Source organism: Gymnoscopelus braueri, assembly GCF_963280865.1.
Source record: "Gymnoscopelus braueri genome assembly, chromosome: 6".
NCBI lineage: Eukaryota > Metazoa > Chordata > Actinopteri > Myctophiformes > Myctophidae > Gymnoscopelus > Gymnoscopelus braueri.
In genome coordinates this window covers 30,449,832-30,473,308 of record NC_137607.1, presented here as the reverse complement: position 1 = coordinate 30,473,308, position 23,477 = coordinate 30,449,832, and the positions used below count along the sequence as shown (strand labels likewise).

Genomic DNA, 23,477 nt, shown 5'->3' with positions numbered 1-23,477 from the left:
TCATAAAAAAATGGATGATGACTTCCCCCAGCTATTTCTGTGCAATGATACCAGGAAAAGTACAGTGGATGAGATGGTGAAGGAATTTGAACTTAAAGCAGTAGAGGATATTATGGAGAACATCCTGACATCGATGGGAAGGACTGATCTTGTTAACATTTTAAAGAGTAAAGCTAAGTAATCCGTCAAATGCAACCTATTGCCAGTCTTGCCAAATGGCTGGACATTTTTTTTCAACTTTCACCTCTTCATATGTGAATTTAATTCACTCAGATCTTACTTTGTATGGAGGACTTCAGTGTTGCAGAACTAGTCTTTGTCTAGATGTGTGTTGCTGCATGATGTTGCTGTTTCCTCCAAACTTTCACTCTGACTATGTTGAGACAAAGGGCCAGATAATACAAGTTACTGTATAAATGGTGTATACAAAGCCATTTGTATACATACCAATTGGTATACAAATTGTAAATATATCAAATATCAAAACAATCAAAATGTAAAGCACACTTTGTTGAAAAATCTTAAAATGAATTATGTATTTCTCTGTTGATGGGCCAGTTTGCCTGCTGGAAACTTTGAATGAGCTGGATACAGATGAGCTGGAAACATTGCAGGTTCATCTGCCTACTGACCTTCATTCTCCCATTCCTACCGAACACCTGATAAAAACCGCAGTGGATCAGATGGTGGAGACGTATGGACCAAAGACAGCAGAGGATATCATGGTGCACATCCTGATGAAGATGGGAAAGACTGAACTTGTTGACATTTTAACATGTAAAGGTAACAACTGCTGTAGTAAATGCAACCAGTTGGTCCTATTGTGTTACTAGTATGACCCCAGCCTAAAGGGATTTCATGTAGACTCATAGAACTGTTGCAGAACTTATTGTTGTACCAGTGTTCTACAAATGTAGGCACACATAATTGTGGGGATGTGTGGGATGGACCCATTGTTTTTTACAAAATACGCAGAGTGCTTCTATGAGCACACCTTTTGAGTTCCTTTATATGCTTTATAATGTGTGGCTTCATCAAAATTGTCCCAGAAAGAGTAAAAATAAAGTGTATACTTGATGATAAAGTTGCATACAAGTATAATGACTATGAGTATAATCGTATAGTGCTTCATACTGTATTGTGATTATTGTTATAAAGCACTATGAGTACTTATTGGTTCAGTACGGTGCTAAAAGGAGATTGTAATGCATTTGCATGCTTTGCGCAAAGTGTCACCAAACTTTCGAATAACAATACAGTAAAAGTACACTTTCTTGAAACGCCTAAGTAATTATCTATTTATTTATCTGTTTCTGAATCAGTTTGTCTGTTGGAGACTTTGTACAAGCTGGATACAGATGAGCTGGTGAAATTCCATCTACACCTGTCTACTGACCCACTGCCCGGTCATCCTCCTATTCCTGCTAAACACCTGAAGAAAATCGAAAGGAGAAACACAGTGGATCAGATGGTGAAGACACATGGACCAAAGCCAGCAGAACGTATTATGGTGCACATTCTGGGGAAGATGGTAAAATCTGATGTTGCAGACATTTTAAGATGTAAAGGTATATGAGTCTGATTATATTCAGTCCACCATGCCACCTTATTATGGACAACAGATCCACAGATAGTAACATGTAAACAACAGTATGACCAACTTAACTACAAACTACAATCCAGTTATTGTCCTCTACGTCTCTCTCTCTCTCTCTACCTCTGTCTCTCCATCTCAGGTACATCTTTGAAATACAGAGCAAAACCCAGACTCCTGCCTCGACGCCACAGTCTGAGTGACATCACGAGTGAGAACAGAGAAGAGACTTACAGAGGATTAAGTCGATCTCTCAGCTCCCCTACATGATTTATTAAATCCACCAGGCCGAAGGCTGTCCCAGCCTCAAATAAAGGCTGGGACAGACATTATGTTTTTGCCCCTGTGTGCGTGCGATTGGATGTTTCGAATCTATCTATAATTTGACTGAAGTACTTTGCCCATCACTGCAACTAATTGATAACTTTTTGGTTTTTCATTTTTAGCCAGTTACACAATTTAAACCAGATATCTGTGGCGAACAGAAACAGAAAACATACAGGTATGCAACTTTATTTACACATCTGAGTCAATAACCAAATGAGTGTTTCCACATCTCTCTCTCTCTCTCTCTCTCTCTCTCTCTCTCTCTATCTCTCTCTCTCTCTCTCTCTCTTCATTGTATATGAGGGCAGGCAGGGCATTAACACATTGATTGCCAGAGTTATTTCAGATTTTTTGCAGTTTATTGCCAGAGAAAAAAAGTACTCAGGAGCTGAGATACTAAACTTTTAAGTTTTAAGTTAACAAGGAAGTGGATAGGAGTCTAGATCTTCGACTAATCATATCTCCTTGGTATTTGGGTCAAATTAAAAAATAAAAAATAAATACAAAATATTATTATTTATTTTTTTGAAACTTGGCAATCAAGTGATGGATTTTAAAGACGAGTAAAAACGAGTTAACTCGTTCTTGGCAATTAATTTAACTGTATGTCACTGATCACATGACCCAACACATCTGATTCCAGTTCTATAATCTCAATGATATAGTAAAGACACACAGTTTAATATTAAAAAGGAGTAGTAGTGCACTATTTTAATTTATGTTCTACTCCACAGGTTCCATGGCCACCATGCTGGCCTGTTCCAGTGCAGTGTGACAGGCTTGGTGTTTGGGATGGAGGGCGAGGGAGAGCTGCTCTATAAGACACATCACTGGGACCACAGCTTTCTACATCACACTGGAAAGAGACCTGCTGGACCTTTCTATCACTTCAGCTGTGTGAGAGGCTCTGCACATCAACTGCACCTCCCTCACTGTGACATAAGTAAGCAAATTGCAATCATAATGTCTTACTCAATATCATTGCTGATATCCACTTACATATTGGCTTTCAGTTTGTTAAAATAGAACTATTTCAAACCAATTGCTTAATGTTTGAAGTCATAGTTAGCTAGCTATTCCAATTGCTTGTGGAACGCGACTATGTAACAACGTTTTGCCACAGTGTCGAGCAAAGCACATGCATAGCACAGTGAGCTCCGCGGCTAGCTCTGTGGGCCGGCGCAGTCAACGTTCAAACTTGCTGAACTTAGACCACTTGGTGTGACAAATAAAACTCAACAGTGAGTTTACGGAAGAAGACATTTATATTCTGCATAGCTATTTTGGTATTAGCCATAATGTCATAATCCAAGCTAGTGAGCTACAGTATTAGATTGAGATACGGTTTCAGGTACACTGTATATTCCTGTAAAAGCCACACACTGTACCAAAAGCATTTTCACGAAAGCATTGTGAAGTGATGCAAAGACTAGACACTAGGGGCAGCAGAAGACAAGCATACAGCTTCTTGATGGCTAGTAATGTTCGAACCTCTGTGGGAGAATGTACCATATACTCAGGTTTGCAGCGCCTGAATAATGAATCTTTGGGGGTTGTGACAGTTAGAAGTGGAACTGTATATTCTTGAAATAGGCGGGGGGGTCATTAAGTGGTGTCAACCGCAATGTTAACATCACGTAAGGGGAGCTAATCCAAATGGTAACTATTACATCTCTTATGACTTCACATTTGTTAATTTGTCCATAGAGTACCCACAGCAGTCACTTCATGTAGCTCATTTAACCAAAGAGGGACATGTGGCATTCAAACAGCCCATCATGATAACTAAGACACACGTCATAATCAACATCATGGGGTTCTGTAAATATGGCCTGGTCAAGGACAAAGATGCTCCCAATGAACCTGTTAGAGCTCTGGTGGTGCTGCTGTTGCAGATTGACCCTGATGATGAGAACTCATCTATCCATGTGTTGATGCTGCCACAACAAGCTGACATCGAGGAGGTAGGTTGTTCCGGACCTTTAAACAGAAGTATGAAGAGCTACTGAATTAATTCCCACAATTTGATATGAAGGCAGGCAAAGATATACTATAGCAATTTTAAAAAAAATAATATATATATATATATATATATATATATATATATATATATATATATATATATATAATAATTCATGTCAATGTCTTCAACCCTAAATGTGATATATAAATATCCTTTAGGCAAAAAACATGAGGGAGAGGTCGTCTGGTGTTCAAGAAAAGTTAATCCAGGTGGCCTCAGACTGCCATCTGATCCCTGGCCAGACGTACCACCTGTCCGTTCGTCCAGACTGTCATGATGTGCAACCTCAGGTAAAGTATGTCTGAGTTTCTATGCAAGGGATATTGAACTGTCTGCTGGACATTATTGCAAAGTGAACCCCGACAGGGTGGGTGATGCAGGACCCTGATGCTCTTTAGCTTTTAGAGAGAGAAATGTAGCCTACTGTAGCTTTCCAGACATCTTCATTTGGACAGACCACAGACTGTAGTTATATCACCTCCCTTTACGAAGAAAAGTTTGGATGTCGGAAGGAGCATATCGCCCTTAACAGTAAATACCTCTACCTATCCTATATTAAAATTGGCTAATGGGAGGGCAGACGGGTGGGCAGACGGGCGGGCGGACCACGACATCACGCTCATGTCACAATAACCATATAATGAGTTCATGAGTTAATGCAGCTACACCCACATATGGAGTGTGTTTTCATGACATCATGGATCTCCATATCATATCGGTCGGATCGGTGGTGCGTAAGTTTGAGGTCCGCGAAGCGGCCCAACCCTTTAGTAGATTAAAAGGTTACTGATGCAATGTGAAAGTTAATAATAATAATAATAATAATACTACAAATAATAACACTAATACTTACTGTTACTATGATTATTGTTGTTATTATTATTATTGAAATAACTAATGTAAAACATGTATGACTTTAATCGATTAAACAACAATTAGCAAAGATGTACGAGAAAAAAGTGCAAACTTTTTCAGATCTCTGTGTTTTTGACACAGAACGGACCATTCTATTAGGACTACACCAATGCTGTTACCAAATTTGAGGTGACATTGAAGGACAAACGTAAAAACCTGCTGGAAATGACACTGACGAAAGTTCCAGCGGAGCTGAACCCTGAACCTGTGTGGAAATATTCACGCATCAAAATACCAACTGTCTCGCATCACAGCAAACCTCCTTGCGGTGAGGATATTGTGAATACCAAATTTTAAATAACAAATGTACATGTTAGAACAGCAGAAAACCATCACAATTCTGTCTGTCCATGTTGTTCATGCCTTTGTCTCTTCATCCATCCAGGAGATGAGAGACTTCTTGTCAATCCTTCGAGGACAACTGTTGCCAATGATAGAAGCTTCGTTTATAGCCCTGTTTTAAAAAACAACACGTTTCATGGTGCATGTAATGTAACGTCAGTCCACCAAACAGAAAAAAGGAAAGAAAAAAAAAAAGAAAATATGAGAGCAAAACAATTTCCACCCTGAAGACAAATGAAGTTGAATGTTGAAAGTTGAGAGCAATATCATGTAAATTCTATGCATTTTGTAACGTAAAGATACCATACTTATTTTTGTACTGTCTGTGTATATTTAAATGTGAATTTAAACATTGTAATTATTGATTATAACAGTTTACCCGTTTCCCACATTATGTTTTCTATGGTTGGTGTGAACCTAAATCGTAGAGTGGTCAAGAAGCATGATACCCCATTAAAATATCTATAAAGTAGGCAACCTTAGGGTGCCAACATTGACACCGGGGAGGGTAATCACTGCACACTAGCATAAAGGCAGGTACACACTGCAGGACCTTAAAGTGCTCGGGGGGTCATCTGATCGTTAAGCATTACACACTGCAGGAGTTTATTTCTTGAAATCGGCTGTCATATATCGTTGTGGTTTTCACCCTATAGATTGATCCCCGACCAGGGATTACACACTGTAGGATAGTTCACTATAGGATGCTATCTCCAGAGTCAGACCCAATACATACATTTGTGTTTATTCCAATTCATTTTAATCGACGTATCCCGTGATATGCCTCTCTCTCTCTCTCTCTCTCTCTCTCTCTCTCGCTCGCTCGCGCGCGGCAAGTGCGCGGAAGCAGTCAGTGACAGAGTTGCCATGTCCGCTTATTATAAGCGACTTTGGGATTGTTTTTCTGTAAAGTTGCTTGAAAGTGTAGTTGCTTTTTTGGCCTTGTTTCCTAATGTTGTTTGAACCAGTTGTTCTCAAACATTTTCATGGCAAGGACCCCCAAATTAATATTTGTCCGCAGAGGCGCAGACCTCCCCCTTCTGAAAATATGTTGTGCCATAGACCCCCATACAAGATCTGTGTGGATTTGGAAAATATTCCCCACCCCCTCCAAATGTCTTGTTTAAAAATAGCCTATCTACAACGTGAGCTTGTAGATCGTCTATTTTCAAGTATCCAATGTATTTGTTGGGCTTGTTTTCACAAACCTGGTTGCTTATTTCTCTCGCAAAATCTGGCAACACTCACAGACCACGACACACACACGCACACACACACACACACACACACACACACCGCTCGCTCTCTGTGTCTTTCTCTCTCTCTCTATCTCTGTGCAATAGTCTCAAATAAACAGCCCCCCTTTGAGCACGCTCGCTCACTCTCATTCTGTTTTATAATAATGTTCAACTTAATACAGGACTGTAACTATGCGGGGGATCAGTTTGTTGTGGTCATGTCCACCGACCTTCCATAGCCACGGTGGCTGTAATGTGCTCTCATTGGCTGTAGCGTGCATCTACTCGCAAGGTGATCGCAGCTCCTTTCATATTGTATGATATTGTCTCCTGTCCTGTCCCAGACAGAGCTGAATATCTAACAGGGTAGTTATCTGAAAACGGTCGGAAAGCCGTCGCAGAGCGGATAATCGCGGCCATATCGTCTCGCGGAGCCTTTCACACACAGCGAGCATTATCTCGCCGATCAAAGGCCGATCTGCGATCTGCGTCAGGTTTTGTCGGCGAGCGCCAAAAAAGGTCGGCGACAGCATTATCGGACCAAATCTCCTGCAGTGTGTACATGCCTTAAGTGTGAGAGAGAGGATTTTTGGTTTAAAATACAATATTTTTAAAAAATGAAGTCAATTAAATTAAGTTCCGTCTCTGTATGCAAATAACATCCTGCACATAATTCTACATGCATTCAAACTCTGAACTCTGACTGGGGAGGGAGTCTGGGAGATAGGTGAGATTATTGCTCTCAGTCTAATGATCGTTGCAATGTCCTGATGTGAATATATATTGTAAAATATTTCAAAAGAAGAAGGAAAACAAGATTGTTTTTCACATCGTCACCTTGCTAAACTAATGGCCTAAGTACTTTTTTGAGGAAAATTATATTTTTGCCCAAGTCAGCTCCTCATGACACTGGCCACCTCTGGTAAAATCTCCTAATTTAAAAGGATCATGCTGTTCCCTCCCCTTTTAGTATAATGGCGTAACTCCCTATGTGACTTAGGCCAAAATAGGCTTTTTTTTGGGGCCTAAGTCACTTGTTTTCGTGACTTAGGCCAAAAGAATTGCCAAATGATTTTGAATTCAGTCAAGTCAGGTTTAATCCTAGTCAAACCTATTTAAATCTCTTATGTTACATAACTGACAGACAGTGTTATTTTTAATAGTCATAATTTTTAGTTTTGGGTGAAATGATTAACTATATGATATTTCTTAATTAATGATTAAGAAATATATAGTTTTGTTTTGGATCAGTTTCTTTTTTTTCCTGAAAAACTTTAAAAAATGACATAGGCCATTAGTTTAGCAAGGTGACGATATGGACAATCAAAATCTGTTTTAAATTATGATCCAATTAACTCATTGACTGCCAGGAATTAATTAATTAATCAGCCAGCGAAAACGACGAGTCCGGTAGAATCGGGTGGAAAAAATGTCCTCCATTCCAGAGCTATGGCAGTTTGAATGTGGCTTGTTTATTGAAAAATACTTAGAAAACAACACAAATCCGAGAAAATTTGACCTCTGTGAATCCTTTAACATGAAAGGAGTCAATCTTTTTTTTGCTGTGATCACGTGATTTCTGGGTGTACTCTTCTTCGGTGGTGCTTGGATCATTCACAGGCTGAATCACCCCCTGTAAAGTGGGGCAAATGGTCCCAAAGTGGGGCAAATGGTCCAAATGAACCCTTACGGGTTAGGGTTAGGATTAGGTGTCAGGGCATTCCACATTGTTGTGACAGAGTAGTAGAATATTACACGAGAGGGCGTGCTTTACCGTGATTATTGGCACACGGGTGATGCGGTCAGGAACGAGGCAGAGCCGAGTTCCGCAAGCATCACTGAAGGGCCATGCTATTACAACGTGTTGGAATTAGGTGGGTGAAGGACTTTATGTGGGTGAAGTACTCAAATCAGTTTGTTTTGGAAGGTCTGAAGCTTTTTAGTGACATTGAGATGTCGTCCTGCCAACACCTGATGAACTCTAACAGGAGAAACACAGTGGATCAGATGGTGGAGACATATGGACCAAAGACAGGAGAACATATTATGGTGTACATTCTGGAGAAGATGGGAAAGGCTGATCTTGTTAACATCTTAACATGTAAAGGTAAGGTAACAGTAATGCATCTGATCATAACAAATGCAAACAGCTGTGTCAAATGGTCCAGATACCTTTGCATACAGAGTTACCAGACATTCTGTGCTGCTCTGTATTTCCACTATTACAGGTATTTTTAGGTTTGTGTGGAATTTCCTTCACTCATAAATCTCTTGTATATGCCCAAGGAGGAAGTCATAACTAAACAGTCCAAATGTAATGTAATGCCTTAAATGCAATCATCTATTATTCTTTCTGAACCATTGAATCGACAACATTCTATTTTGATTTATTATATCCCATATACACATCTAAATGAGGTATACATTATTTATTTCTCCCCATAAAAATCTAAATATACACTTTCATAATACTATTAAATTCCAACAATTAATAAAAACACATCATTATAAAACATAGATGGGTATTTCAGCCTCATCATTGTACTAATACATTAATCCTCAAATGTATTTCGGAAAGAAAATAATTGATGAGCTCACAGTCACACCACAATGCATTGTGTGCGTGTTTGATATTTTCAAAAGATTTTGACACATTTTAATTATTATACACTTTTGGTACTTTAAGTATATTTTGATGCCAATACTTTAGGTATTGTTACTCCTTGGCCCCTCATTGATATTTCACACAAATACAGGATTATATAATGCAGTATATCAATCCAAAGAAACGTAACATGTGAGACACACATCATTCATTATCATTAGTCGTCATTCTCTTACATCTCTGTGGTGCAGCCAAACATTGACACAGCTTCAAACTGATACACGGTATCAAACTAACTAGGTTCAACCAGCACGCTCTAATATGAGAGTGACGACACTATTGACTCCCATTGTAAGAACGTAATGCGGAAATGCTCGTTCTATCTCATTGAGGAAGTTCCAATGTTTGGAACTATAGCCCATAGCGGTCCGCTTTGGGCGAGATCAAAGCGTGTCATAACTCTCTCTCTCTATGGGTCTGGGTTCAACATATGGTCTTGAATTTGCACCCTAACTTAAGTTTTCTTTTCTTTTTTTCCTGCTTTTGTGGAGGAGCCACCGGTCCTCCACAAATTCCTCCATCCTGCTCCACAGCTTCTCCAACTCCTTTCTTCCCAGCAGCTGCTGTTCCCCCTCCTGTACAGCCTCCTCCATCATCTGGGGAGAGAGCAAATAGGTAAAAAAGTAAGTAAGAAAAGGATATTTTGTAGGGGTCGCCTCACAGCTAGAAGGTCCTGGTTTCGATTCCCACCGGGGGGCGCTGTGGGTGTGTCCTCTCCTCCGCGTCATCAGTGCCCATACCCTAGGTGGGGTTTGGCGAAAGGGCCTTTCTGTGTGGAGTTTGCATGTTTTCCCCTTGTCCCCTAGGGTAGGTACCCTCACTAAAAACATGCAGTAATCCTGGTCTCTATACTGCCTCCCCCTGGTCAGCCGGGGCGCCTGATGGAGGGGAAAGGAACTGGTTGGAATAAAGTGTTCCTTCCGGGGAAACTCCCCCCTGTCAGGTGATAAGAAGCGGCTCGCTAGCTCCTCATGCATTGAAGGAAGCATTAGCTCAGTTCGGGGCTCTCCCCAGACTGGCAGAGGGAGAGCAGCGCCCAGGATTACAGCTTAGGCAATTGGCACCGAGTGAAAGAATGGGTTACAAAATTGTGGGATAAAGATAACAGGATGTTTATGTTGGTTGTTCAGTTGGTTCATCTGAACACTACTGTTCAGATATCTTGAAAACTACTGTTGAGCACAGTCATGCTCCCTGCGTAAGATGAAACCTGACTATCTGAGTGGCCCATGGCTTTTCCTGTGGATTGCCATGGAATTTGTGAAAATGAAAAATGTTGACGTTGTGTATGTTTATGCCAGGCTGGAAGCTCTTCCCAGGGTTTGTTTTCAAATGATTACAGCTACAAGGACAACAGGAAACACTAGGGACGCTACTTCAAAATGAAACACAGCAGTAAAGTAAAAGCTGAATACACCCCCGAAAACAGTAAACAATAAAATATCACTACAAAATAAAACAGATCCTGACAAAAAGTCACAAAAACACACAGAGCTACAACAGACCCGACTAAACGAGGGATTTGAAGTTGTTGGCTCTTACCCAGGTCGTTGACAAGGCACGGTTCATGCTTGTGCAGAGCATCATAGAATGCTGAGATGGCTCGTGTTCCTTGTGGCTGTACAGCCTCAAACAGTATTCTCATTTGTTCCTGACTGGGCTTCGCTTCCCTGATTTTGCTGAACTTCTCATTGTGGAGAAACTTTTTTTGAATGAGGTCATCTGCTATAGGCATAACATTCCTGACGCGCTGAATTAGCTCCGCCCTGTTGTTCAGCACAAAGGCTTTCATGTCTGTCAAAGAAATACATAGAATGAAATAACATATCAGACTATACGTTCACTTGATTTCTTGCCACCCAGATATGTAGAGGTGCACTGCACATGTTTATTTATCGTTCAAATAAACAACAAACATACATGTTGGAGACAAGGTCAAACCTCTTGTCTGGGTAATCTGAGGTTCTTCCACACCTGAGGCATTTGAGAGAAAAAACATATTTGTGATATTTGTGCATTTAATGATATTACATGATATGATTCATCTATAGCAGTGGTTCTCAACCAGTGGTCCGAGGACCACCAGTGGTCCTTGAGGAGGTTCCAGGTGGTCCCCAGATGATGGACAGTTGGTAACCAAATGGACCCTTATAGATCTTTAACTCTTGAGAGCGTAAAATGAAACCAAATGGACCCTTATGGGTCCATTTGGTTTCATTTTACGCTCTCAAGAGTTAAATTATTGTTAAACATCTGCATTACTTAATTACGTAATTGTTATTTTGATCAACATTTGCATGTTATCTCTCCCATGGAACCAATTGAGGACAAAATCGTATCCAACGATAACAAAATAATCGAAGTCTTGGGTCTGAGAGTCTAAATCTAATCAAACGGTGGTCTGTGCCTCAAATCCCGAATAAATAATGGACCTTGATATGAAAAGGTTTGAAAACCACTGATCTATAGCTATAACATACTGGGGTGAAAACAAACCTCTTCTAATTCTTGTGAATACTATCAAAAATGTTGAAATTCATTGGCTATTCACAGTATTCTCACCACAATGAGGTCTGATGCTTGAACATTCCCACACAGGCTCACGGTACTGGGCTGCTGGATCTCTCTTCACTTCACTCAGCATGATGTCCAGGTCTTCATCTTTGTCCTTCAATCTCACCACAAAGTTGCTTGCGAACACATTGATGTAGTCCTCCCTAAATGGTGATACCTGTGTCTAAATGGATAAAGACATATGTACAGTATATCACATGTACTCTGAATTAAAATAGATTCAGCTATACGTGCATCAATTACTATGCTCTGAGCTGTACGGTTAACAAGAGGCACCGAGAGACCTTGCTTCTTAACTATTTCACTGCCATTGAGTGCCATTGTGTTTTTTTCTCCCAAAGGCCCAGACTGCCATTGACAGGTTTGACATGTTTTGGTGTTTTCAGTGTTTTTCCACTAGATGGCGCTGTTCACTGACACATGAGTGACCATTTCATGCTTAGACACACAGATCCAGGAGATCACATGGTCCCAAGATTTCCTCTTCCATTCACTTAGACATGGCCTATAACAAGCGGACAGGGGGGTCGCAATTATTTTTTTTTAGCGGAAGCACGGTGAAACCCTCTGTGTTTTCCAACGGTCAGGGGCTCCATCAGACTGAAGCTAAATATTCGGAGACTAGTTGAAAGGTAAGGAAAAACGCTGATTGTGCTGGCAGTGGCTGGATTATTTTGTATTTATTCAGGCAGTGAATGAGTTAAAAACAAAAAAAACTAAAAACAAAACAGAACAACTGGCAGATTTATATTAGTATTATTATTATGAAACATCCCAACTACTAGGCTTCTAATAAAAACTGATTAATTAATTATCTTGAAGGCCTCCGGACACCATATATAAATGTCTCGTCTTTGACCTCGAAACATGTCTTTATCTTTAACGTAGATAAGTATACCGACATTTGTTTTACCTTAGGTTGCACAGGATGTTCTGGATGAACCGTCAGGCGGTACTTGTGGTCAGGGGTCAGCTCACAGTACGGAACCACTGGGATTAACACTTCTTTAACACAATACAGGTTCCGCCTTTTGCTGATAACCTGGAGGAGATTGATCACGTTTAGGGTCAAAGCCATTTACATTCATACCTTGACTCATTATCTATTGCTCAAATTGTGGTAATAATTAAAGGTATCCTGACCTAAGTTTTATGAAAAACTTCAAATATATATTCAAATATTACAAAAAAAATTGTGTTGCTATATACTGTACATGGCAACAACTACCCCAAAAAGGGTTCCCGTCCTGAAAGGTATAGTTACAAAGGGTTCCCGCCCAAATGGGTTGCGCTATGAGCTTGTAGATGTATTTATTGTTTTTATCATGAACATTTGTGACACATCTTTGAATATATATATGTATTTTAAGCGAACATTTTTAACTTGCTTCTGGGGGTCCCCGGAACAAGATATTTTGGGGGGGTCGGTTCAGAAAACTGTTAGGATTTAGAAGACATTTGTAGAATTGGAACCTCAGGTCTTAATGGGTTAACGGTTCATAATCACCTACCTCCTCGAGGGGAACTTGAATTGGTCGCATCAGCACATGAATAGTGGACTTGTCATCATCAGGGTCATGATGCAGCAGATGAACCATGGCTTTGATAGGCTCCATGAGAGCCTCTTTGTCCTTGATCAGACCATATTTACAGAACCCCATGATGTTGACTATGACGTGTGTCTCTGTTATCATGATGGGCTGTTTGAATGCCACATGTCCCTCTTTGGTTAAATGAGCTACTTGAAGTAACTGCTGTGTGTATTCTATGGAAAGATTAACATATATATAAAGCTATGAAACATACAGTATAGTCACTCCTAAAATTGACATTTTAAATCGTTAGCATTTTCAAAGGGTTAAAGATGTATTATTCACAATATGTGCAACGTGTCATTGCGATTGCCCAGTAATATTAACTGCAGCTTGTTGCTTCTCCTACGAGGATTAGGACATTCTAGTTATTGCATGGTCATGCATAGTTCATTGTTGTGATATGACTCCTGAACATAACGGCATCAAGCAAGTGATATTGCTATATGGGCTTCGCAAACGTAATGTCCAGATTTGATTGAGCAAGCTTCGTATTATGTAGGGTCCATGCTAGTGTTCTACAATTCTTCATTCTATAAACAAACTGAATCAATCACATTTGGCGTTTTCAAAAATAATTATAGCTTATATATCTTAGCTTATAATTGTATTATTAAGATGGGTTGCATATTGTCTGCTGGGAATGATTAGGAAAGCATAATAGCCATAGTTGTAAGGTGTAGTGACTGACTGGTGGTCATATTATAAAGAATGACAGTTTATCTTTGTGTTTGGTTCTAAGACAGTGCCAAGAGGACAGTGCTTCACCATAACTTTGTTAAGATGTGTAAATGGGAAGCCACGACCAGTTGCGGCAGAGGAGGGCAGGGGAGAGGCTAGGATTAGCAGGAAACTCCCTCAACATCTCCCCAACCAGCCATACCAAGAAAATGTTTTTTTCCACCCCTTTTGTATAAAATAAATACAATATGTTTTAAGTACCATATACAGATATAATACATTTTTGAGAAATAGTATAAAGTATCACCTTAAGCTTTTAAAACAATATTGCTATTCCATAACCCTCACTCAAACAGAAAGCCAAAATGTCTTACAAAATGTTCATTGATAGGATCGTTCGTTGCTTACTTATGTCACAGTGAGGGAGGTGCAGTTGATGTGCAGAACCTGTCACACAGCTGAAGTGATAGAGTGGTCCAGCAGGTCTCTTTCCAGTGTGATGTAGAAAGCTGTGGTCCCAGTGATGTGTCTTATAGAGCAGCTCTCCCTCGCCCTCCATCCCAAACACCAAGCCTGTCACACTGCACTGGAACAGGCCAGCATGGTGGCCATGGAACCTGTGGAATAGAAAATAAATGAAAACAAACTTACAGGGAATAATATTTTTTTACAATGTAAACACATTGACTGCCAAGTCAATGTGTTAACAACAATCTCACAATCTAACAATCTAACAATCTCAAATCCAACGCTTGACCGTCAATAATGTAATATTTCGTATTCTGGTGTTTTTTAGTGATTACTCTAGAGGGCGCTCTTCGCCAACCTATGAATGATGCCTTGACTTCGAGAGAAGGATCCACCCGGAAATTACGTCATCTAAAACATTGTCTACCCGTCTGTTACAATGTTATCAGATTTATAAAAATACATTTATCTTGTATTTATTTTCCCAGATTGAGCTACATTCAACTGCCATATTCAGGCTGATAACTACAGAACGGACAATCGCTGTTACAATCATTTTTTTTCCATTGGAAAGAAGAGAGACTCTTTCCACCGTTGTTTACTTCCTTATTTTACAAATAATTACGTGGATCGTCAAAAAGAATCAAGATAAGGTGAAACCGCTGACAGTGGCAAATGAATTAATACGTGGCAATGAATGTGTTAAACAGTGTCATTACTATACCATTGAGATAATAAAACTGGGGAATCAAATGTGTTGGGTCATTGACTAACCCACTTCTGCTACAGTTAGTTCGTATCTCAGATGTAAATCAGGATGCATACCTGTATCTTTCCTCTCTCTCTTCTCCACACATATCTGGTGTAAATTTGGTAATGGGCTAAAAATGGAAAATCATAATGTCATCGATGTATTCATCATCAAATATTGCAACATTTTGTTCTTATAATACTAATAATTCTATACGAATACAGGTTAATAATGTTAACTAAAGTTAATAACAGTTACTTAAGTGTATCTCAAATGTATTTTAATCATAATATTGTACAGATGTGAAATTCCAAAGTCCAGAGAGCCATGCCACTTGAGTGGAACACCAGTGAGGTGTGAATTGGCCTCTTTTCACACTTGGGAGCTCAGGCACGACAAAAGGGGGGAAAATAACTATCAGGGAAAGATCAGGAAAAGTGACAGAGTCTGTACCTGTAAAACCAAGTGAGGGGAGCTGAGAGATCGAGGTAATCCTCTATGAGTCTCTTCTCTCTTGTCTCTTCTACTGGTGACGTCACACAGTCTGTGGGCTCCAGGCAGGAGGGTGTTTCCTCTGTATCTACCAAAAGTTTCTAGACAGAAAACATTTGGTTTGGTAGATATATTGGTAACATTGGTGTGACTTTTTACCTGCATATCTTTTTAAATCACTTAAAAACAAGGCCATGAGCGTCAACAAGCTCACCACCACCTGAGTTGGCAAGCCGTGCAGGACGTAATAGGTTACCAACTGTTACAAAACTGCACACATGACGTTGTGTGAAACACAACAAGCACACCTCCCCCAACCAGATTACCCCCTCCACAATATTGAGAGAAAATAATTTAACTATGATTATGAACAAGAGACAAGAAGTTTAAGTTAGTCTCTCTCTCTCTCTCTCTCTCTCTCTCTCTCTCTCTCTCTCTCTCTCTCTCTCTCTCTCTCTCTCTCTCTCTCTCTCTCTCTCTCTCTCTCTCTCTCTCTCTCTCTCTCTCTGAGGCGGTTTCAATGGAAATTTGAATTTTGCAGCTTTCTGCTCCACTTCTGTTCCTGCTTACAGCCTGCTTACAGCCTACTGCTCCTGTGTTCATTGGAATTTTTAATTTTGCAGCTCCACTTCAGTTCCTGCTTACAGCCTACTACAAGGTACAACTTTTAAACATTAATATGTCAACGTTTGCTAGCTTAGTAAATTTAGCAAGTGCTGCTTTCATAAAGCTAATTTCTAGAGATGGTCCGATCAGGTTTTTTGAAACCGATCACCGATCCGATCATTTTCAAATCTGATCATCCGATTACCGATCCGATCCGATCATGTTGCGCAATATTTTTTTAAATATTTTTTACAAATACTTTGTATTTTATTGAACTTTTGTATTTATTAATTCATTCACTCATGCATGTATTCATTAATTTATATATTTACCTTGTAGAATCATTTACTAGTATTACTATTTATTTATTTATTGCATATAGCTGTAACTTTAACTATTCCTCGATTTCCTTCACAGCAGCACCGTGGAAAACAATACACCAAAATGACCTCTAGTGGGCAGTGGGCACTCAAGAACTGGCAAGAGCTGGAGGTTAAAAGTTCAGTCATTTATTAACAGACTGAAAAGATAAATGGCTTGCTGCAGCAGTGCAGTTGCATTATTGCAAAGTTTGCAAACATAAGAAAAATATGAATTTAAATAATTCAAATATTGACTGAGCCTATTTAATAGGCTACACAGTGTAATAAAATGCCTCTGAACATTGGCATCATAGTTGCATTATTGCACATTGAACTGGCATATTATTAGTGCACACATTGTTAAATCTCTAACATTTCTAAGGCATTAAGGATGTAAACAAAAGGAGCCTCTGTTGTGGTTTAAACAGGGTAAAAAAGACCTGAAAATAAAGATGGCATACAGGCAAAGGCAACTGACAATAAAATTCTTCTTCTGAACATTTGCCATAGTGGTATTATTACACACTGAACTGCCATTATTGCACATTATTGCAGCAATGCAAACTCAATAACATGTCACTCTTAGGCCTAGGATCATGTAAACTTAAGTAGCCTCTATTGTGGCTTAAACAGGGTCTGAAAGACCTGGGGGGAAAAGCACAAAGGCACAATAAAAGACAAGTGCATCATTTTTTGCTTGAAAAAAAAAGAGAAACTAGAAAAACTTACTAAGCTAAGTAAGTCTACTCCCTTGTTTAGGCGGAAGGCCTACGCCTTCTAATCATTGTTGGCAGATTCTTTTTAACAAAGAGCAGCTTCTCAGTCTTTTCGGCAGAGAGTCTGTTCCTGCGCTCATTCAGGATGTTGGCGGCAGCACTGAACAAGCGCTCACTATCCACACTCGTGCTGGGTGCAGAGAGGTAAGCTCTTGCGACAGTGACCAGGGCAGGAAAGCGATCCTTGCATGTGCTCCAGTACTCCAGAGGCTTTGCACTACGAGGGATGGGTGGGTCTGAGAGGTAGAGATTCAGCTGTGATGTCGCAGTGATGTCCTTATGGGCCTGTGGGGTTTCTTCCATGATTTCACCAAACATTGATGACAAGGAACCAGGTCGTGGCACCTTCTCAGCTGGCTCACCTGTGTCGTTGGCACTGGGTCATTAATAACCTATAAATAGGATTATGCACTTCAAAAAATATTTTTTTTTAAAGTGAGCTCATTACTATGGGGGACGAAACTTTAACCCTCTTTTATGCCCATGTATGGACGAAATAGGGACAAAAGCCTCATGTAGGCCGACCCCTTGGGTCTGGTTTTTGAAGTGCATAATACTACTGCCTACAGCTGCCTACAGTTACTGTCATATTATCCTCTCATACTTTACTTTACACTTTTGTATTATGTTTTGACACTTGCTTTGGAAAATGTAAACGTATTTTTTCTCATGCCATAGCTCATTTGAATTGACAAATTGTTTGTTTATTTCTGTGGTGGTGTTTCAGTGGCACTGATGAATAAAATAATTAAGCATTTTGAAATAGCCTAATGTTGCTTAACTTCCTAGAAAGACAGAGAGATATCATGTCTGTTGCATACAGTACACAATGTGACATTTATTACCTCACGCTCCTGCATTAATAAATAAATAAAATAAAGTAACGGGCGTCAACGCTCCTATCTGCCCCTATTAACCGTTATTTAGTTATTTCTATTAACCGGTTATTCTATGAAATATATTTATAAGATAAGATATTTTCGTTTTTTTTCCATATTGCTGTCAAGTTTAGTTTAGTTTTATGAGCACATTGTTATAATATAGAAACAATACATGACGAGGCACAAAGCTCTGTGCGGCTTTCATCATAAAGTTTAAAAATAAAAACTTCGACATCAAACAAATATATTTAGCTCATCATCAGCTATATATTCTCAGTTATCTTGTTATATGCTTACATTTTTTATAAGATGATTGGATCATCTGTGACAGCATGTTTAATAAACGTCGCATTTTCATTTCGTTAAACCCAGGTGGTGCTGGTGAATATTATCCAACACACTCTCTCTCTCTCTCTCTCTCTCTCTCTCTCTCTCTCTCTCTCTCTCTTTCTCTCTCTCTCTCTCTCTCTCTCTCTATCTCTCTCTCTCTCTCTCTCTCTCTCTCTAGGGTTAGTGAGGGTTTAAAATGCTCATGTTTATTGCATGGTCTTCTTACTGTATCATCTGTTTGACATGGTTTTTCACCATTTCAGGTCTATCGGTCCAATGGCTTCTCGCTTAAACGTGTGCTTCACAACCTGAAGGTTGCTAGTTCAAGGCTCACTTCAAGCAGACTTCATTTAAAGCGCAATGCAAACAACATGACTATCAATGAATTCATGTGCAATTGATAATGATAACATGAAATGCTTAATTGAGAGTATGTTTTTTCAATGTATGATATACTTCATTCTGAAAATAGCCGATCTACAATCTCAAAACTTTTCAGATAGCAACGTGTTTCTGAGCTTGTAGATCGGCTCCTTTCACTGGTTTCGGTTACGAGGAGACATACAATTTCTCTATTGGTAAATCTCTCTAAAAAACGACCCCCATCCCCCTCTAACCTCTGACTGTAGCCTACATGTGAAGGTCTGAGCTGAGCTGAGCTGAGCTTTGAGCCTAGGCCAAACAGTATGCCGTGTGTCTCTTTCTTTGAGCGGACGGGGGGGGGGAGGGTTATCAAGGCAGGCTATTTGTTCAGATGCAATTTCAGTGCGGCTATTAAATAGGCAAAAAAAAACGATCTACAAGCTCACAACGAGTCGCGATGCAGCGCTATTTTCCCAACATTTTAGTCTGAGAGAGAGAGAGAGAGAGAGAGAGAGAGAGAGAGAGAGAGAGAGAGAGAGAGGCATCAAAGTAGGGGTTCTCAATCTTTTTCAGGTCATGACCCCCCAAAATAACCATATTGGGGACCCCCATTTTGCGTGTGCGGCTTTCATCATAAATTTAAAAATAAAGATGATCGGATCATCTGTGACAGCACGTTTAATAACCGTCACATTTTCATATACACTGCTGTCTCGTTAAAACCAGCTGCGGGTGAATATTATCCAACACTTCACCACGGTTAACGCTACGTTCATGTTTACTGCATTACATTTGTAACAACAGCATAATATTGGGTTGTGCAGGTGAGATTTAGAAAACCCTTAGAAAAGTCTTCAGTGAATGCTTTTAGGGACTATAGGCCTACATAGAATGTGGAGGGAGAAAGGTACCAGCTGCACTTGTACCCCTTATTAACTGTAATATGCTCATTCCATGCAGCTCGGCAGAATGCGAGTGCGGCTTTAGTTTGATGAACATTGAACCTCAACATCACTCCGTTCGCGACTGCATACAGAACGTGTGTCGGCTCTGATGTTTATTAGACAGTATGGACCTCCGCTCAGGTCCTGGAATCCAGAGCCTTATGTCAAGACTTGGCTGCGAGCACATCGCGCGGCAGAAAGCACAAAAAACAGAGTGGCACAGCCTGTCATGTCAGATAACCCAGACCCACTTTGGCAATTTTTATAAGACAGGGGTTATTGGCGTCTTTTTGGTTTGTTTTATTTTATTTCTATTCTTATTTCTTCCTCAATATTGTTTAAGAATTAATGTGCTATCCATGACATGCTGTCACCAGTTTACCAGTTCACTGTCTGTTATTTAATGATGATCGAATATTGGCTAAATGTTTATAATGTCTTCTGTCCAAACAATGAAAAGCACTAAGAAAAGGCAAGTGAGTCTCTCTCACTTAACCCTAAAACCGAAATAAAGTAACAAAAAAAAACTCCAATCCGCTCAAGAACCGCGCTCCCCCACTTCCAAAATTAGCACTAGCCTACAACACTGGCCCAGTCTCTTGCCAAACCGGTTATGTTAATGATATGCAGCCTATTCCAAATAAGCCAAGTGAGGAACTCTGCTATCAGGTTCCCCCTCCCCCCTAGAGTACCTCTGTATCTCTTCTATCAAAGTATTTGTTCAGATACAAATTCAGAGCGGCCAATTTTGATATTTTTAATGCACCAATTGGCCTACATGAAGTTAGAGGGATGGGCAGAAATGGTGTAGGCTATTTTCAACTGTTAATGGGGTTTTCTTTCTTCACAAATGAATTCTACTTTGTTGTACAACAGTGTCCCATAAAAGTAGTGAAAATAGCCGATCTACAAGCTCACAAAGTGTTGCATCATGATTTGAATTCCGGACTGAAAACGCCACCCTTGCGTCTGCGTGTGTACAACCAAATACGCATCTTTCCTGAACCGATGACGCTATAGCTCCACCTCTCGCTTAACCCGCATGCGCCGAGCACCCCCCCCCCCCCGCATGCGCCCCCCCCCCCAACATCAAACACCCCGACCCCGTCAGCGTTGCGTTCGTACTACTTAACGCAATGGGGCTTTTACAGCGCTGCTCCTACACTACCACCGTCAGCAACAAGTGGACATGGAGTAAATGTACTTAGTTACTTTCCGCTTAGTTACTTTCACGTGCATATAAATGAGCCATGCGGTCTTATAAGAATGAAAACAAACGCCTCGCTGTTGGCCATGGATCACATGACGGTCGTCTGTTACGACGGTCATGGATGAACTTCACCCTGGTGTTGTACATCTACATAAACGTTCATATTTCTAATATAAAGTGCTGACCCCATGGCCACGGATGTTACAATTATGTATGGGCCCGCATAAGTACACCTATCTTCTTCCTATTGTTCAATAAAAATCATTTTAATCGGATTGGTGGCTATTGTCTTCGAATTGTCTCCATTGGCTTTCATTTACTATCGGTTGGGAGGAGTATTGCACTCTGATACATTATAACTCTATGAGAAAATGGCCGCCGATTGGATTAAAATGCTTTTTATTGAACAATACGGAAGATACAGGTACTTATACCCACTCGAAGTGAATTGTAACATCCATGGCTATGAGTTAAGCACTTTATATTTGAAATCTGAACGTTTATGTAGATGTACGGGTTGTAAATAGAGAAAGTACAAACACCCGGTTGAATTCAGCCAGAACGGTAGTGACGAGGCTCGCAACCTAGCTGATGCGCAGCATCTCGACTATATAGTCGACCAGTGGGTCAAATTCATTTGGGTGGAAGAAGTACTCGGATATTTTACTTAAGTAAAAGTAGCAATACCACAATATAAAAAGACTCTGTTACAAGTAAAAGGCCTGTGCTCAAAATGTTACTTGAGTTCAATCAAAGTAAAAGTACAAAAGTATTGGCATCAAAATATACTTAAAGTACTGAAATGTTTGAAAATAGCAGTATAGAGTATTTGATTGAATACTTTATTAACAGTTGTCGAAGAGAGAGAGAGAGAGAGAGAGAGAGTTGTCAGAGAGAGAGAGAGAGAGAGAGAGAGAGAGAGAGAGAGAGAGAGAGAGAGAGAGAGAGAGAGAGAGAGAGAGAGAGCTTCTAGTAGACCATTGGTTCTCAAAGTGGGGTCCGGGGACCCCCAGGGGTGTAACTCTGAGAGTGTACAACATTTGTACACTCAGAGTTACATTAACATTGATTTTACGATATAAATGCAAAAATAGCAATTATACTTTTTCACAGCGTGGGATTCGAACGCGGGCTGTAAAATCAGTAATCGTCAGCTTTCACCACTACACTAACTGAGCATTTTCAAAATAGTAGAAAGAAGTAAGATAAATACTACACAGCAAATGATGCGAGAAAAAAAAAAAGCCAATCTACAAGTAGGCCTACACGACGTGTATAGTAGTATATAATATTAATTATAATTATAATTATAATCACACACACACGCCAGGCATTGTGAGCTTGTAGATCTGCTATTTTTTTATGACTCCCAGGTCAGGACTCACATCTCATCTGTCTGTCCAACCCGATCTCCAGAGATTACCGTAACATTGCACGGAACGAGTGCACTTCATTCCGTGGATAGCCGCCTCGGAACTCCCGAATTGCGTGCATATGGTACGGCGCTGCCTTTGTGACAAAACCATTTCGGAGGCGCGCAGTCACAGGCGAATTGTCCCCCCGTGAAGGACCACCGAGGGAGCTAAGGCGACCGAGTTGCCGTCCTGAACGGTGGGACATTCGCCTGTGCCTACTCAGCGCCGTTTGAGTTATGTACCGATAGGCACAGAATCGTAAATTTTATTGTGCGGACTGCTCTGCTTCCGGGTTTTTCCGTGTTGCGACTGGTTACGCCCACCGTGGGACTCGCCGTACATATGCACGCAATTTGGGAGTTCCGAGGCGACTATCCACGGAATGAAGTGCACTCGTTCCGTGCAATGTTACGGTATTCTCTGGAGATCAGGCTGGTCTGTCTGTCTGTCTGTCTGTCTGTCTGTCTGTCTGTCTGTCTGTCTGTTTGAAACAAAAAAAAAGTGACTCCAAAGCGCCACCTCGTGGTAGTATTTGGAACTAAATTTACTGCACGAGTGGGTGAGGCAAATGAGGCAAGTGATATCAACATGAGAAACGACAAAGTCAATAGGCACCGACTGTATATGAACGCTGAAGCCACTGTCTAATTACGTGACTATCTCCATTGTCCAAAACACATGGATATCTCTTGACAAACCAATATTATTATTATTCATAATAATAATATTCACATTATTGTCTGAGCGTAAAGCTCTCATTCTATCAGCTGTCCAACAAACGCGTCTCCTCTCTTCCTCCCTGTCAGTGCAACAAGTGAACACATCGCTATGTTCCACAAATGTGCTCATTCCTGCTCTATTCCTGCGCTAAATATCTGATCTACAAACATAAAACAGTCGCTGCCTGACGAGCCCTATGCTTGTAGAT

General features: G+C 40.2%; 1 protein-coding gene across 1 annotated transcript in view; it reads right to left on the bottom strand.

The window, feature by feature from the left end:
* Nucleotides 1-7,953: 7,953 nt before the first annotated feature.
* The window catches only part of LOC308086874 (uncharacterized protein), a 58,200-nt gene continuing 42,676 nt past the window's right edge, over nt 7,954-23,477 (bottom strand). The window contains exons 11-19 of the mRNA XM_080430518.1: nt 15,624-15,763; nt 15,245-15,300; nt 14,360-14,568; nt 13,190-13,443; nt 12,592-12,720; nt 11,667-11,841; nt 11,046-11,078; nt 10,647-10,898; nt 7,954-9,700 (exon numbers count right to left, since the gene is read on the bottom strand). Coding sequence (XP_080286644.1) covers nt 9,528-9,700; nt 10,647-10,898; nt 11,046-11,078; nt 11,667-11,841; nt 12,592-12,720; nt 13,190-13,443; nt 14,360-14,568; nt 15,245-15,300; nt 15,624-15,763 — 1,421 coding nt within the window. The 3' untranslated portion in view covers nt 7,954-9,527. The remainder of the gene's footprint in view (nt 9,701-10,646; nt 10,899-11,045; nt 11,079-11,666; nt 11,842-12,591; nt 12,721-13,189; nt 13,444-14,359; nt 14,569-15,244; nt 15,301-15,623; nt 15,764-23,477) is intronic.